The sequence below is a fragment of the Pholcus phalangioides genome, unplaced genomic scaffold (assembly GCF_987345545.1).
Source record: "Pholcus phalangioides strain wild (caught in Gottingen) unplaced genomic scaffold, Ppha-v1.0 ptg000009l_1, whole genome shotgun sequence".
Taxonomy (NCBI): Eukaryota; Metazoa; Arthropoda; class Arachnida; order Araneae; family Pholcidae; genus Pholcus; species Pholcus phalangioides.
Genome location: NW_028301602.1, coordinates 43784961 through 43798276, shown reverse-complemented (window position 1 = coordinate 43798276; position 13316 = coordinate 43784961). Strand labels below are relative to the sequence as shown.

The 13316-nt window shown below is 35.8% G+C and overlaps 1 protein-coding gene across 1 annotated transcript in view; it reads right to left on the bottom strand.

Annotated features, from left to right (window-relative positions):
* Nucleotides 1-5589: 5589 nt before the first annotated feature.
* Nucleotides 5590-13316, bottom strand: part of LOC149083122 (BAI1-associated protein 3-like) — a 251584-nt gene continuing 243857 nt past the window's right edge. The window contains exon 35 of the mRNA XM_089236788.1: nucleotides 5590-12451. Coding sequence (XP_089092914.1) covers nucleotides 12369-12451 — 83 coding nt within the window. The 3' untranslated portion in view covers nucleotides 5590-12368. The remainder of the gene's footprint in view (nucleotides 12452-13316) is intronic.

Genomic DNA, 13316 nt, shown 5'->3' with positions numbered 1-13316 from the left:
TGAAACAATAGAATTGTTTTCTATTTTCTTTTTCTCTTTCTCCAATCATCACATTTCGGGGGGGGGGGGGGAAGACCAGACCCCAAGTCCTCCCTCTGGCCTTGCGGGGGACACATGCCTTCACATACAGGATTTCGGCAGCTAATATGGACGATGTGTAGTTGAACTAGCAGAGACAAATCTCAAAAATTAGAACCATTGATTACACTATAGGGAAAAGAAGGAAAGATAAAACCATTCACACACACACACACACACACACATTGGACAACGGTACTTAAAAACTGGGGGAGCGAGATATGAGAAAGAACATAGCATGTTGACTGATTATTCAGGAAAATTGAAATGTTGATAAGAATTGAATTTTTCGATTCTCAAAAACCTGCATAAAACAGACAATTTTAACATATCTATAAACTTGCAGAAATGTACGACATAAAAATTTACGTTGCAGAAGTTTCTTTTTCGACTAGCGTTTGTTCTTGTTTTCCATTGTGATTGAGAGAAAACGCCATCAATAGTCCCAAAAATATTTGACGGTTTATTTACGTTATTGTATCTCGCGTTATTAGCACGCTGCGCTTAGATTTGATATTGTCGTCTGCATATCAGAAAAAAACGTCAGAAAATTTAATCAAGTGCCAAAGGAACAAATATACAAGGTGTCCCGTAAGTCCTCTCGGCTTTTATCTAATCAACCGTTCATCGTCTAGGATTGGTTTCAATTTGAAAAATTCTCAAAAATACTTGTGTCAAAATTACAGTGTCAAAGAATAAAAAATGTAAATTTTTATATGGACGCACTACCTTAAAAAATCTAATTAGGAAGTTGTTGCCCTGTCTCTTCTGAGAAAAAAAGCACGTTTTCAAGTTCATTGGCTGAGACATAAGAATTCAAAAATTCGAGAAATTAGGGAAGGAACAGCATAAATACGGGGAAAAAAGCGTTGTTCTTTAGTTTACATGTTTTCCTTTCTTACCTTTTCACCGTTTTCTGAATTTAAAGACATCAGCGAATTCAAATACAATGAACCCCCCCCCCCATCCCCTTAACGGTCACCCCTCTTTTTAATTTCCGAATTTTTATTTCCCCTTATATAATAAAAATATGCATTTCAAACCCCGGATTAACGGTCACCTCACTTTTACGGGCGAATTTTTTTTGTCCCGACTTTATCCGCAAAAGTGAGGTTTTACTGTATATGACTCAGGAACGTAAATTTTTTTTTCCTCAGAAGAGACAAAGAAACAACTTTCTTGTTTGTTTTTTTGACAGGGTGCCGCATAAAAAATTTTATTTTTTATTTTGACACACTGTATTTTCACTCAGAAAATTGGTAGAAGGTGATTTTTGAACACACTCTCAGCATTTTTAGAACTGGAACTATTTTCCTCTACGACGAACGCCTGATGAGATAAAGGCCGAGTTAGGACTTACAGGACATCCGGTATATTAATGTACCGCTGGAATCAATAAGTGAAGATAATCACTTCATCGAAACTTTTTCCTCAAATTTCAGAAAATGTTGAAAGAAACAGTAATTGTTTTTAGTTTCGTTTTTGAATTTACTAAAAAAAGCTAAAATTATATATTAACAGTACCCGAAAAAATGAATTGTAAACGAGCTTATAAAGATTAATTAAGACAATAACTAATGTAACTGATTACGGAAAAAATAATGAATAAAAACTGATTATTCAAGGGGGTGCGGGAAGGTAAGTCTTATTGCATTACTGGGGTTGAGGATGGAAGAAAGTTAAAAACCACTGATGTAAAACTAAAAATTTTTTAATCGTCAAACCGTAGTAAGGAAGAAAAGATAGAGAGATAATGCTGAGGGGTAAAGAACAGGGGAAAAAACACAACTTTCTTTTACGGGATTACCAATGAAAGAGTCCCAAACGAACGGGGGGGGGGGGGGGGGAAAGAGTTCGAATATGTGTTTCTTCCATTTACACGGGCTATCTCCTCAGGGCCGTCTCAAGAGCATTATTCATTATGGGTCCCCGGGCCAAATGTTTTTTCCTGAGGCTTTACCTGTGAAGTTTTCGAAAAATTCAACTACATACTTTTCATTTTTCTGAGGCCCAGGGGCAGTGCCGTCTTAAGGCATGGGTCCACCAGGGCACAGCCCGGGGGCCTCAAGAGAAAAGAGGGAGAGAAAAGAGGGAAAAGAGGGAGAAAGATTTTTTATTTAGTGCTGACTGAAATCAGGAAGAAGATTCTTTCAAATACTCATAAAATTATATTATGATGACTTCATTGTTCTTACGTAGTGTTCAAATTTTATTGCACGGTAAACGTATTTCTTAAATTTACACTGCCGTTTGCAATAGCACTATATTTCATGTAAATCCGCTTTTTTTTTTTAACTTCTAGTGTTGTTTACGATTTTTCAGTGCTGCCATCCAGTGCCGTCTTAAGTCATGGGCCCATCCGGGCACGGCCCGGGGGCCTCACAAAAATGGGATCTGGTTGAGATTTTCGAAAATTTGCATGGTAGGGCCTCAGATAAATCATTTGGCCCGGGGGCCCATGATGCTCTTAAGACGGCCCTGGTATTGAGTTCCATTGAGTGATAAATAAGGATAAAATATTTGTGGGATCTTTTATAGTCTAAACTCAGTTATCTGCAATCTTCTTGAAAAGATAATGTCCACACAATTCTGTAATGTGATTAGTTTAGGGATTATTTTTAAGCTTTGCCTTTCTCTCGTTTTCGTCCTCTTGTCCTGATATACAGTCAAACCTCGTTAGTGCGTCACCCGGTTAACACGTCACTCCGCTTACCGGGCCACTTTTTGGAGTTCTCAGGCAAGAATTGACACAGCTATGGCTTACTCCGTTTAACGAGTCACTCCGCCTACTAAGTCATATTTTTTGCTCTCCCAAGAGTGACTCATTAACGAGGTTTGACTATATATTCTGTTTAAAACAGGAGTAGGTCGTAGAAAATATTTTGTCACTCAGATTCGTAAAATTTTATCGATTAATACGTTTAATCCGATTTCTGCTGTCACAAAATGCCGTTGATGAGGACATTTGGCGAAGCTGGTGATGGCAAATAGCATAAGTAGCCAAAACTTTCATTACAGGATATTTACAAGAATACTGGAGATGGAAGGCCTCCGCATGATGCTCGTGATGTCAGCAAGTAGTCCATTTTCCTTCAGAATATTCGGGGAAAAAATTCTCTGCTCGTGTCAGTATCACCGTTGTGCAGAAAAAAAATGATCGGGCTCAGAATTGGTGATTTCCATGCCCCACATCCAATCACCATGCGGTATTTGTGAGCCAACCAGGAAGATTCTATGCCAAAATAAGAAAAAACAAAATTGGATGCTGTAGTTAAAAATGTGGCAATCTTGCTAGGTAGTCGTAATGACGTTACAGCTGAACTTGGCATCCCGTGCGGAGGCCTTATATCTATAGGAGGTGCCGGTCCGACGCACTGTTTGAGGCTTCTTGAGTCCAATTTATACACGTGTAAAAAAAGCCTGTGTACGTTTTTTGAAAAGTCTTCAAAAGTTTTGGAGAACCTGTTTCATTTGGATATTATAAGTTGGACCCTGGTTGTGAAATTTCACTATGAGTTTATTCATACGAAGCTGTTACCGTATATCTTTTACAGCCGTCTTACAAGCATCCAGGGTTCGGGACAAAGAGAGACGTTTTGGGCAAGGCTCCCGCATCCTGCAGCATGGACTCTGAGTAGGATCTTTGATGGGCCCCATGGCTAGGCTTTTCATTGGCCCCTCTACAGCGAATTTATAGTGAGAAAAAAAAATTGGTAAGAATCATCCACAGCCCACTGGATGGAGACCTGTCAGCTCAACCCTTGTGGGACCATGGTTCTGGGCCTTTCACAGCCTTCAAGTATCAACTAACACGAAAATAGAATCCTGTTTAATGTATTAATTTTCTTTTTGTCTCATTGATATGAGGCTCCCCATTTACTTGCCCCCCCCCTTTTCCGGGGCGTGCTGAGTCGGAGAACCCATGTATTAAGAAGTTCGTGTTCTCCGTACAGTGCAACTTCTCGATAACAGACAGAAAGGAGGAGAATATTTTGTCCGCCAGTGGAGAATGCCCGTTTATAGGTAGTGAAATGAATTGAAATTCAATTCCTCGGGATTTGAAAAAATGGGTGTGCATTAATCGGGAAGAATATCCGATATACTCGACTGTAATTTTCTTTGCATTGGAACATTTTATACAATTGGAAACTTGGGAAAAATGTGAAAAACAAAAGTTAATTGGGGAAAGAAATAATTTCTGATGGGAGGGAGGAACTTAAAATCTGTTGTCAGGAACAGAAAATCTTAATGGGACCCCCGCTCCAGGGGCTAAAAAACCTAAAAAAATTTATTCGGAATTTTCATTAATGATTTGAAAATGTTAGCTGTTTTCACAGTTTTGCAAACAGTTGTAAAAAAAAAAAAATACTGAAAAAAAAAATACTGATTGCAAAACTCAAGATAAAAAATGAGTAAAAACAAATATTTTAACAAATTACCGAAATCACAGCCACACATGCTCTGCAACAAACAAAGAGTTGCTGTCATTAATTGAGACATCTACCAGCAAATTCAAAATATCAATTGAAAGAAAATGACCTCACCTAAGTGCACAAAGGTGATTCTGAATTTTTATCTTCAGACTGGGGGGCTGCAGTAATAAATAAGGAACCCTTTGCACGTATGCAAAGCTACGCGTTTAAGAGTTAAAAGGGTGATTAGAGGTAGAAAAAACTGTAGACAATCGCTATAAATTATTTATTCACACAACGTCACCATAATTTTAATAAGACATAAATACATAAATACATATACATACATATATCATATATATATAATTTTATTATATACATATTTGAACATCTGAAAATTGATAAACTCGATCACAAACACGGAACAGCGGGAAGCAAGCAATACAATATGTATATACTGTATATATTTATATTCATGTTATAGATTTTCTTAGACGCACGATAGCGCTTATGTACAAGCTCTGCTTGATAATAAAATATGACAAGGCAATACATATAAAGCACATGTAGGTGTTATGTGTATAATATATGTATACATAATATTCTTTTTATATATATGTATATGAATTTCTGGATAGTGCAATTTTTTGATTGGGCCGTGTAGCAAAATATAGAAGGTTAAAAAAATGTGCATGTGCGAAAATACTCATTTCATGCACATGCTGGATAGAAAAAAAAAGTTCTTCACAATAGTTTTAGTGTATGTGCTAGATGAGATCACAGGTTCGAGGTGATTGGATTGCGTTTTACGTAGTTAGGCAATATATTAACTTTGTGCAATATAGCGCAAATGAAAACACTACATTGCAAAGACGGAGAAGAACCATCAAAAAAGGAGAATAAAAATATATAATTGATCATCTATATTAATATACATGTACGATGTTTATATGCATTATTGCATAGCAAAAGCTAATCTATTACCGAGTTGAAGAACTAAGAAAATGAATTTTTAATCCTGTAACTTGAGAACCATTTTTTTTGTTCGAATGGGCTTTTCTAGTCGTCCATTCTAGATCACTTTACGAGAAAAATGGCATTTTGTTTTAAATAGTAAAAAATTGATTACGATAAAATCTAATACATGTTTCATTTGGATATCAAGAGTATAACTAGCGACTTTTTTTTTTGTTTTAAATAGCGAGAGCTATAAACTTACTTGGTCTTGGAATATAAAATAGATCGCTATTTTTTAGCAATGTGTGTTGGTTCGTAAAGAGGAACTTCTTTTACTTTGGAAGTTATAGACGAAAAAAAGAAGAAAATATCGTAAATCCTTCAAAAGCTATTTCACAAGGTAAGACGTAGGAGAAATCCTCTTGAGGATCTGAGCGAGTGGTTTTACATTCGGAGAAAATTTATATTTTATTCATTAAACTAAACAGAAAAAAAAGTGTTCATTTTTGATTAATTTTCCTGAGCATATTTTGGTCACATCATACTCATTCAATAAACGATATGATGTATCAAAGATTTTGTGATTAAAAAAAACCAACTGATTAATATGATGCATAATCATAGAGAATATACGTATGATAAATTTTGAAGCTCAGAATCCGAGTTTTAGTTTAATTTCATGATTTCAACATGACGTTTTCCTATGTTTCTTTAATTCTAAATATAATTAAGTTTTCGCTATCAATATCACAGAGCTTCACTTTATTCAGTGAAACTTTCATGGATTTTCGTGGGAAATAATTATAAATTTTTTTTATCGTTCAAAAATCGGAAAAATGAGAAAAAAAATATACCATAAATTCTAAGATTTTGTTTATAACTTGGGATATTTATGACATTTATCCTTAACAAGAAATTTTCTAGGTTGAGATTAAAGGTTTCATTTTTTTGCATTAAAAACACTAAATATTTATATATTACTTGCACCAGAGGCGCCAACATGAAGAAAGCATTGAGGGGACGGGGCTGGAAGTTTCTGGTCGTCCCGTATATACGGGATGACCAGCGACTCACCAACGACCGTCATTTCGATTCAATCTTGTACGAAGGAGAGGGAAGGTGCATTACATTGCTTTTCAGAAATTTTTGGGGGCTTGAATTGCCTCAGCTTCTAGGTTCCGGCGCCCATGACTTGTACACATAGGCACACGCAGGATTTTCTCAGGGAGAAGGGAATTCGTGATTTACACCAAAAAAGCATTAAAATCTAAACTCAAGGGTGGGCGAGGGGGAGGGGGGGACTCTGTCCACTTTGCGTACGCCAGTGGATGTATATTAATTAGAAGGAATCAATTATACAATCATAATAGCAGCGTTTCTCAACTTTACTAAATTGTGTGGATCCAATACGTCATTTCGACCATTTCATGACATTTTTATTATTACAATAAAATTTGGTTGGTTATATATAAAGGTTAAACAACTACAATTCAATTAGAATTACATTTTTAAATATGCATGTGGACCAACTTTTCCATCCTCGAGGAGTTCGCGGGTCATAGGTTGAGAAATGATGGCAAAATAAATTGATTCTTGATACATAGAATGATCAAAATAAAGTTAAGTTTTTTAAAGATATAACGAATTCAAGAAAATTTGAAAAAGCATGTTTAACATGCTTGCTTGCTAAAATTTGTCATAATTTGTATCAATTGCTACAATTTATAACGATGGGAGATGTCTCTTGGTTTAGATAATTATAGGCTATATATATAGTTGTTTCACAAATTAAGATTGTCCTAAATTTTTATGTAAATGGCTTTCGTGAATATATGAATGAATCGATTTTAGAAAATATCAACTTTTTCGGTATTGAAAAGCTTTTGGAAGTAGACGGGTCTTCAAATGGTTCTTATTCAAATGGTTGATAAACATTTCCAAGATTCAGTAAAAAATACGAGTAGTGTAGGGGTTTGGCGAGGGATGCTCATTTCGGAAAATCCTCGAAATGAATTTGAAGCCAGGGATTAAAAAAAAGGGAGAGTTACGGTTGAGAGCTCTTTGTAGGACGGGATATATTGAGTATCGAAATCGGTCAAGACATGACTAAAAAACGTTATGAAATATGTAAAATTAGTTTCCGATGAAAGTTACACCACTACTAAACCAGACATGCACTTCGTTCAGATGAAAGTTACACCTGAATCCTCCCGAATTTCTAAAGCAACTTTCATTATCCTATCAGATAAGTTTCCTCAATTACGCATCGAATAACGATGAAAATTAGCCCACCTTTTTAGCAAAAAAAGGTACAAAAATGAACCGATAAGAACAAGAACGTCTAAAAGGCAACCATTAAAAGCTTCTTTGCAGAATCAGGAAAAAAAGCAACAACAAGTAAATAAAACCAATAACAGTTTTTCTTACAGAACAACAGAATTAATATAGATTGAGCACCGATTGGAAAATCGACGACAAAAATGCGAATGACGAAGATATATGCATTACATGCTTAAAAAAAGACGAAAGCAAAATATTGAGAACAATAATAAAAATAATAAAACAAAGAAAAAGAAACCACAACAAACCATTATCACCAAACATGAATAGAAATTCAACATTAATATGTATTGGCATCACTTGGATACGTGAAAAGAATCCAAGTTATAATCCTGTTATACTGAAAAATCCGTAATAACGAGGTCTCTTGTGTTGCTTAATTTATCATCATTCTTATTTTTTTTTAACGTGTAAATTATTTTTTATCAAAATTTCTCTCGTTTATTCATTTGCCAGCGTTAAATTTTTTAAAAATTCGTATAAACGTAATGTTGGGGAAAAACTGAGCTCCTGTATTCACTGCTGTAACCATATTTAGTGCGTGTTCACGAATACCATGCTTCTCAAATGATATTAAATATCTTTAATGGCATAAATGCGGACATCAACAGTCATTTCTTTTTTATAAGAATTAATAAATCCAGGAACTAATAGCTTATACACATATGTGACATTCATTTTTAATGGTTTTAAATTGTTTTAATGATTCTTTTTTTTTCAAGTCAGTGTCCTGAGGTACACATATATGTACCTAAATCAAATGGTCCTAAAAAACAACCCAAATTAATTAACTAATTGATCAATAATTAAATTTTTTCTTTTTAAAGGGCATTTGACGTACAATAAATACAAATCAATCAAAAACATTTGTTTTTCTTTTTTTAATAGCCAGTAGTTTTGAATTGGTTATGTTTTGTAATCCTTTTTGTAATCTGAGTTTGCATATTCTATATAAGCAACATTGTGAATACAGCTGATTGCTACGAGAATGAAGTACGTTGAATGTAATGTGGTCATGTGCTGCTTCTCAAAGAGCGCAATTTTGACGAGCGGTGAATTCTACGTTAAGTAACAAGCCGAAGCAGGATGTAGGAGGAAAGTGGGTTGAGCTGGAAAAGCATGGTGTCTAGTATATGGTTGATATGTTGATCTTGGTCAAGAGATATTAGGATTTGTTTTTTTACGGTGGAAACATACACCGATATGAATTTCTCGTGAAAGCTTATGTTAAAGCTTAATTTAAGCATTCAAAAGATGAATAAGAAAAAGCAATAAAGCTACAAAGTTCAGTTCCATCGCAATTGATAAAATATTTCAAAACCGTGTGAGGGAAAATTGCCTCAAAACGGTATTATTTAGAGCCAATTAGTAACCAATTATTTAGAGCCAATTAGTAACCAATTATTTAGAGCCAATTAGTAACCAATTATTTAGAGCATAGGTTTCCAACTGAATTCTGGGGCTCCGTCGGAGATTTTTTGGGATTCCACGGAATTAAACGACACGGAACCCTTAGATCATTCCTTTGTTTAATATGTTGAAAGCTTATGAGAAATTTCCAACGACTGCCTTTTACTGAATGTGCGTATTGAAATTTTGAGGCTCCACACACAAGATAACCTAGTACTTCACCAACTCTGGCCATATCGCTATATTGCAATTTACTGCCATTAATGAGATGGGTTGGAAATGAAGGCACTATCTATTGGTGGTCTTCGCATCAACTTCGTTAGGGACAATTTCTTATCTATATCCTCTCTCGGGTTCGTCCACGACCATGACAGCAACCTTCACGGTGGTAGACGAGCATCTTACCACCGCACCACTCGGGCGCCAAGATAACCCACTGGCGCTTTCACTGTCCAATCAGCACTTGTCATGTACCATCGTGTGGCAAGCAAAATCCATTTGTCAGCATCCAGAGAATGCGCTCTACAGCTTAAAACTGACCGTCTTTTGACTCTCTGTTAGTTCACACCAATGCCATCTTAAGGCATGGGGCCCACCCGAGCACGGCCCGGGGGCCTCACAAAAATTACATCTTGTTGAGATTTTCGAGAATTTGCCTGGTAGGGCCTCAGAAAAATCATTTAGCCCGGGGGGGCCCATGATGCTCTTCAGACAGCCCTGATTCACACTTTGTTTTGGTTTGCGTAGTTTGTTTGAGATTTTTTCTATTACAACCCCTAGAGAGACCTGTATATTCAAGGTACTTTATTTTCTTTGAGGCTTTTCGTATGAACGTCACAATCATCATCAGCATCACTTTGAGTTGGAAGCGCGGGAGGCTCCCCCAATGTTAAAAATGCCAAATTCACTATAGAAGTGTAGAAATTCAGTGGTATTTGTTCACCACGTGACTAATTTAAAAAAATTAATTTAATTCTAAATTTTTAAATCTCTATTTTGCTTAAAGATATAAAAGCCGAGGAAAATAATAATAATATAACATGTCCTGACTGATTCACCATCGCTGAGCCAAAACTGCTGTAACTATAAATATGACATTTGGTCAGTAGTTTTATTTCGTAATGTAAGACTCACTAAGAAATTTTTTTTCAAAATTCGATCCCTAAGGGGTATAAAGGGGGGGGGGGGGGTGGAATGGTTTCAAAGATTATATGGATAACCGCTGAAGCTACAAATATGAAATTTGGTCAGTATTATATTTTATAATATAGGGACTCACTAGGGAATAAATAATATAGAGACACTAATTCACCGACATGATTTAACCTAGTCACAATTTTTTGATAGAAGAACGACACGGATTGGTTAAATTATGGTTTTTTTTTAACCAATCCGTGTAGATCTTGTATCCAAAAACTGTGACTATAGTATAAACCATGCCGGTGGATATCCCCCAGGATTTCTGGAAATTCAACCCCCAAGAAGGTCATGGGGGAGGGGGGGGGGTTCAAATGTTATACGGGGAAAATCATTGGTAAGCAATTTTCAGATTATAAAATCCACGGGAGCGAAGTCGCGGGTCACAGTTAGTTAAATATAAAACAATAAACCGACCAATTTAAGTCGGATACACGTGCAAAACAATAACATTGATTTCAAAATTTTATTTATCAACTTTATCAAGTATGCAAATGAAAACTTGTACGTCTCTATTAACGTTTTAATATCCAACTGCATCAATTGATATATATAATTTAGGATTATTTAATAATCATAATGGTCTCTATTGATTACATTGCATAAATCGTGTAGATTTAGTTGAGCATCTTTTAACTCAAAAGCACATAGATCGATACTTTTGTCTTGAAAAAGGGATCGAAATATCTAGCACCATCATAAAAAAAAAAGGAAATCCATTAATTTCTTTAATCTAGATTTGTTTCCCCCCATGAGCGTCGGAGGAAGTCACCATGTTGCGTGTTAGTTACCTTGGAAACGGTTTGCGTGTCCCTCAAAACTTTGGCCGAAGGAAGGGGGGACGAGATATCACGTGATCAAAAAGCCTCATTAAATTTTCAAACCTTGGTTTCCAAATCCGTGTGACTGACAAGACGTCTCATAAATGTTATTTCCTGTTTCAATCTGAAAATTTTAAGTCGTAAAAAAGATTTATTTTTGTGTGAAAGAATTTTTCATTCGAAGAACTACATGAACTTTACGGGACACCCTGTATGTTAGAGAAATATTTAAAAATATATTGGAACAGCCTCGCAATAATCAAGGATTCCGCACGAAATTTTATGTTGGAAACTTCTGGTTTTTAGAGGAACTACTTTTTTTACGGTCAATTTAAATGTTTAGGACAGCTAAATTGACCGTAAAAATCAATCTAGCTGCTTCGATATCTCTCTGAGATGTGAAGTGGGGTGTGTTCGGTCTTTCAATGATCAATTTAGCTGAGACGACGAAACTGAACATTTATATGCTTCGTATGCGGACAAACTGAATTAAAAGTAAATCGTGGAGCGTCATTTTCTCTAAGTAACTCTAACAGTTTCGAATATCAGTGTATGTTCCGGTTGCTGAAAAAAAATTCCTGAAAATAATGATATTTTTTTAAAGGAAAGAATAATTGATGTGCATTGGTGCGCTGAATATGAGACAAATAGCACGAGAAAAAAAAAAAAAGGCAAGAAGTGCACATACACGTCACAGACGATGATGACACATCATTGAACAACGATCACATAATGAAGTTTTACATTATCAATCTGTGCAATTCAACTGCACTCACAGATATAACAATGACAACTTGGTGTTGAATTCGGCAAAGTGATGACCACGTACGTATTTAAGGGGGAAGGAAGAGAGAGATGACATTTTTTTCCTCTCTCTATGGATAACGAGAGAAGGTTGAATGACCGAATTCTTTACATGGAAAACAATTGTGACCAATAGTTTTCTATGCAAAAAAGAAAAAGGATTAAAAAAAAAATCTGTTCTTCATCCCCAATAAAGGGATGTAATGCAAAATGGTCTATTCTTCACATAGTTATGGTCCTTTTCGGTTTTTTCTCGTAGACACTTCAAGAGACAAGCTTGAATATTTTCGGGGAACATTCTTTGCTTGGTCCGATTTTTCACCCCACTCGGTGTTTCAGCATTTCTCTCTTACCTCCGATTTTTCAAATTCTTGATGAAGTCTTGAGCGTCTTTATCCCAAACGCGAGCTGCCAGAGCGAGTATAATCTCATCTAAATGGATAAAAAAAGGGGGGGGGGAACCACTTAAATTAATACAAATTGATTTTTAAAAAACTCAGAGAAATGAAATGTCAAAAACTTTCCAACAAATTATTATCTATAAAGGAGTATTATATACAGGGTGATTCAAAACTCAACGAACAAATTTTTTTAGTGGAGATAGAAAAACACAAAGCAGAATCACATAGGAATGTATGAACGGAAACCCCAACCTGATCAGCTGGAGGATAAACGAAGATGCAGAAATGACAAGACAATAATGGGTGGGAAAACTCTCCATTTATCGATACTTTGCACGAGAACAGTACGTGTACACGCAAAGTTTAACAACAAGTGCTCAAAGTTCTTACAACCCATCCACAGTCATGCAAAAAAAAAAAGCGATTCTGTTCTTTTTTTCTGTGGTTCTGTTTTGTGTTTTTGTGTTCTCTACCTCCCATAGAAGTTTGTACGTTGAGTTTTGAATCACCCTGTATTCAATTAAAATGTCCGCGGCACATTTCCTGATCGTTTAATTAGCCCTCAACACGTTTATAAATCACTTAAGTAACCCGCGGCACATTTCAAGGTCAATCATAATTTTTTTATATAAGTAACCTGGGACACGTTTAAAGATCACTCAAGTGACCTGGGCTGCTGTCTCAGATAACTCAAATGGTCTGCGGAGCAGATCCACATCCCTTAAACAGCCTGAGGCATATTCACAGATAGCTTTAGTGACCCGTGGCACACTTATAGATCACTTAAGTGGCCCGCGGCATGTTTTCAAAGGTTGAGCACTCTTGAAGTAAATAATCCTTTGCCTGATATAATCCCAAAAGAAGAACAAAGACAAAGGCAAATACTTCGAAAAATA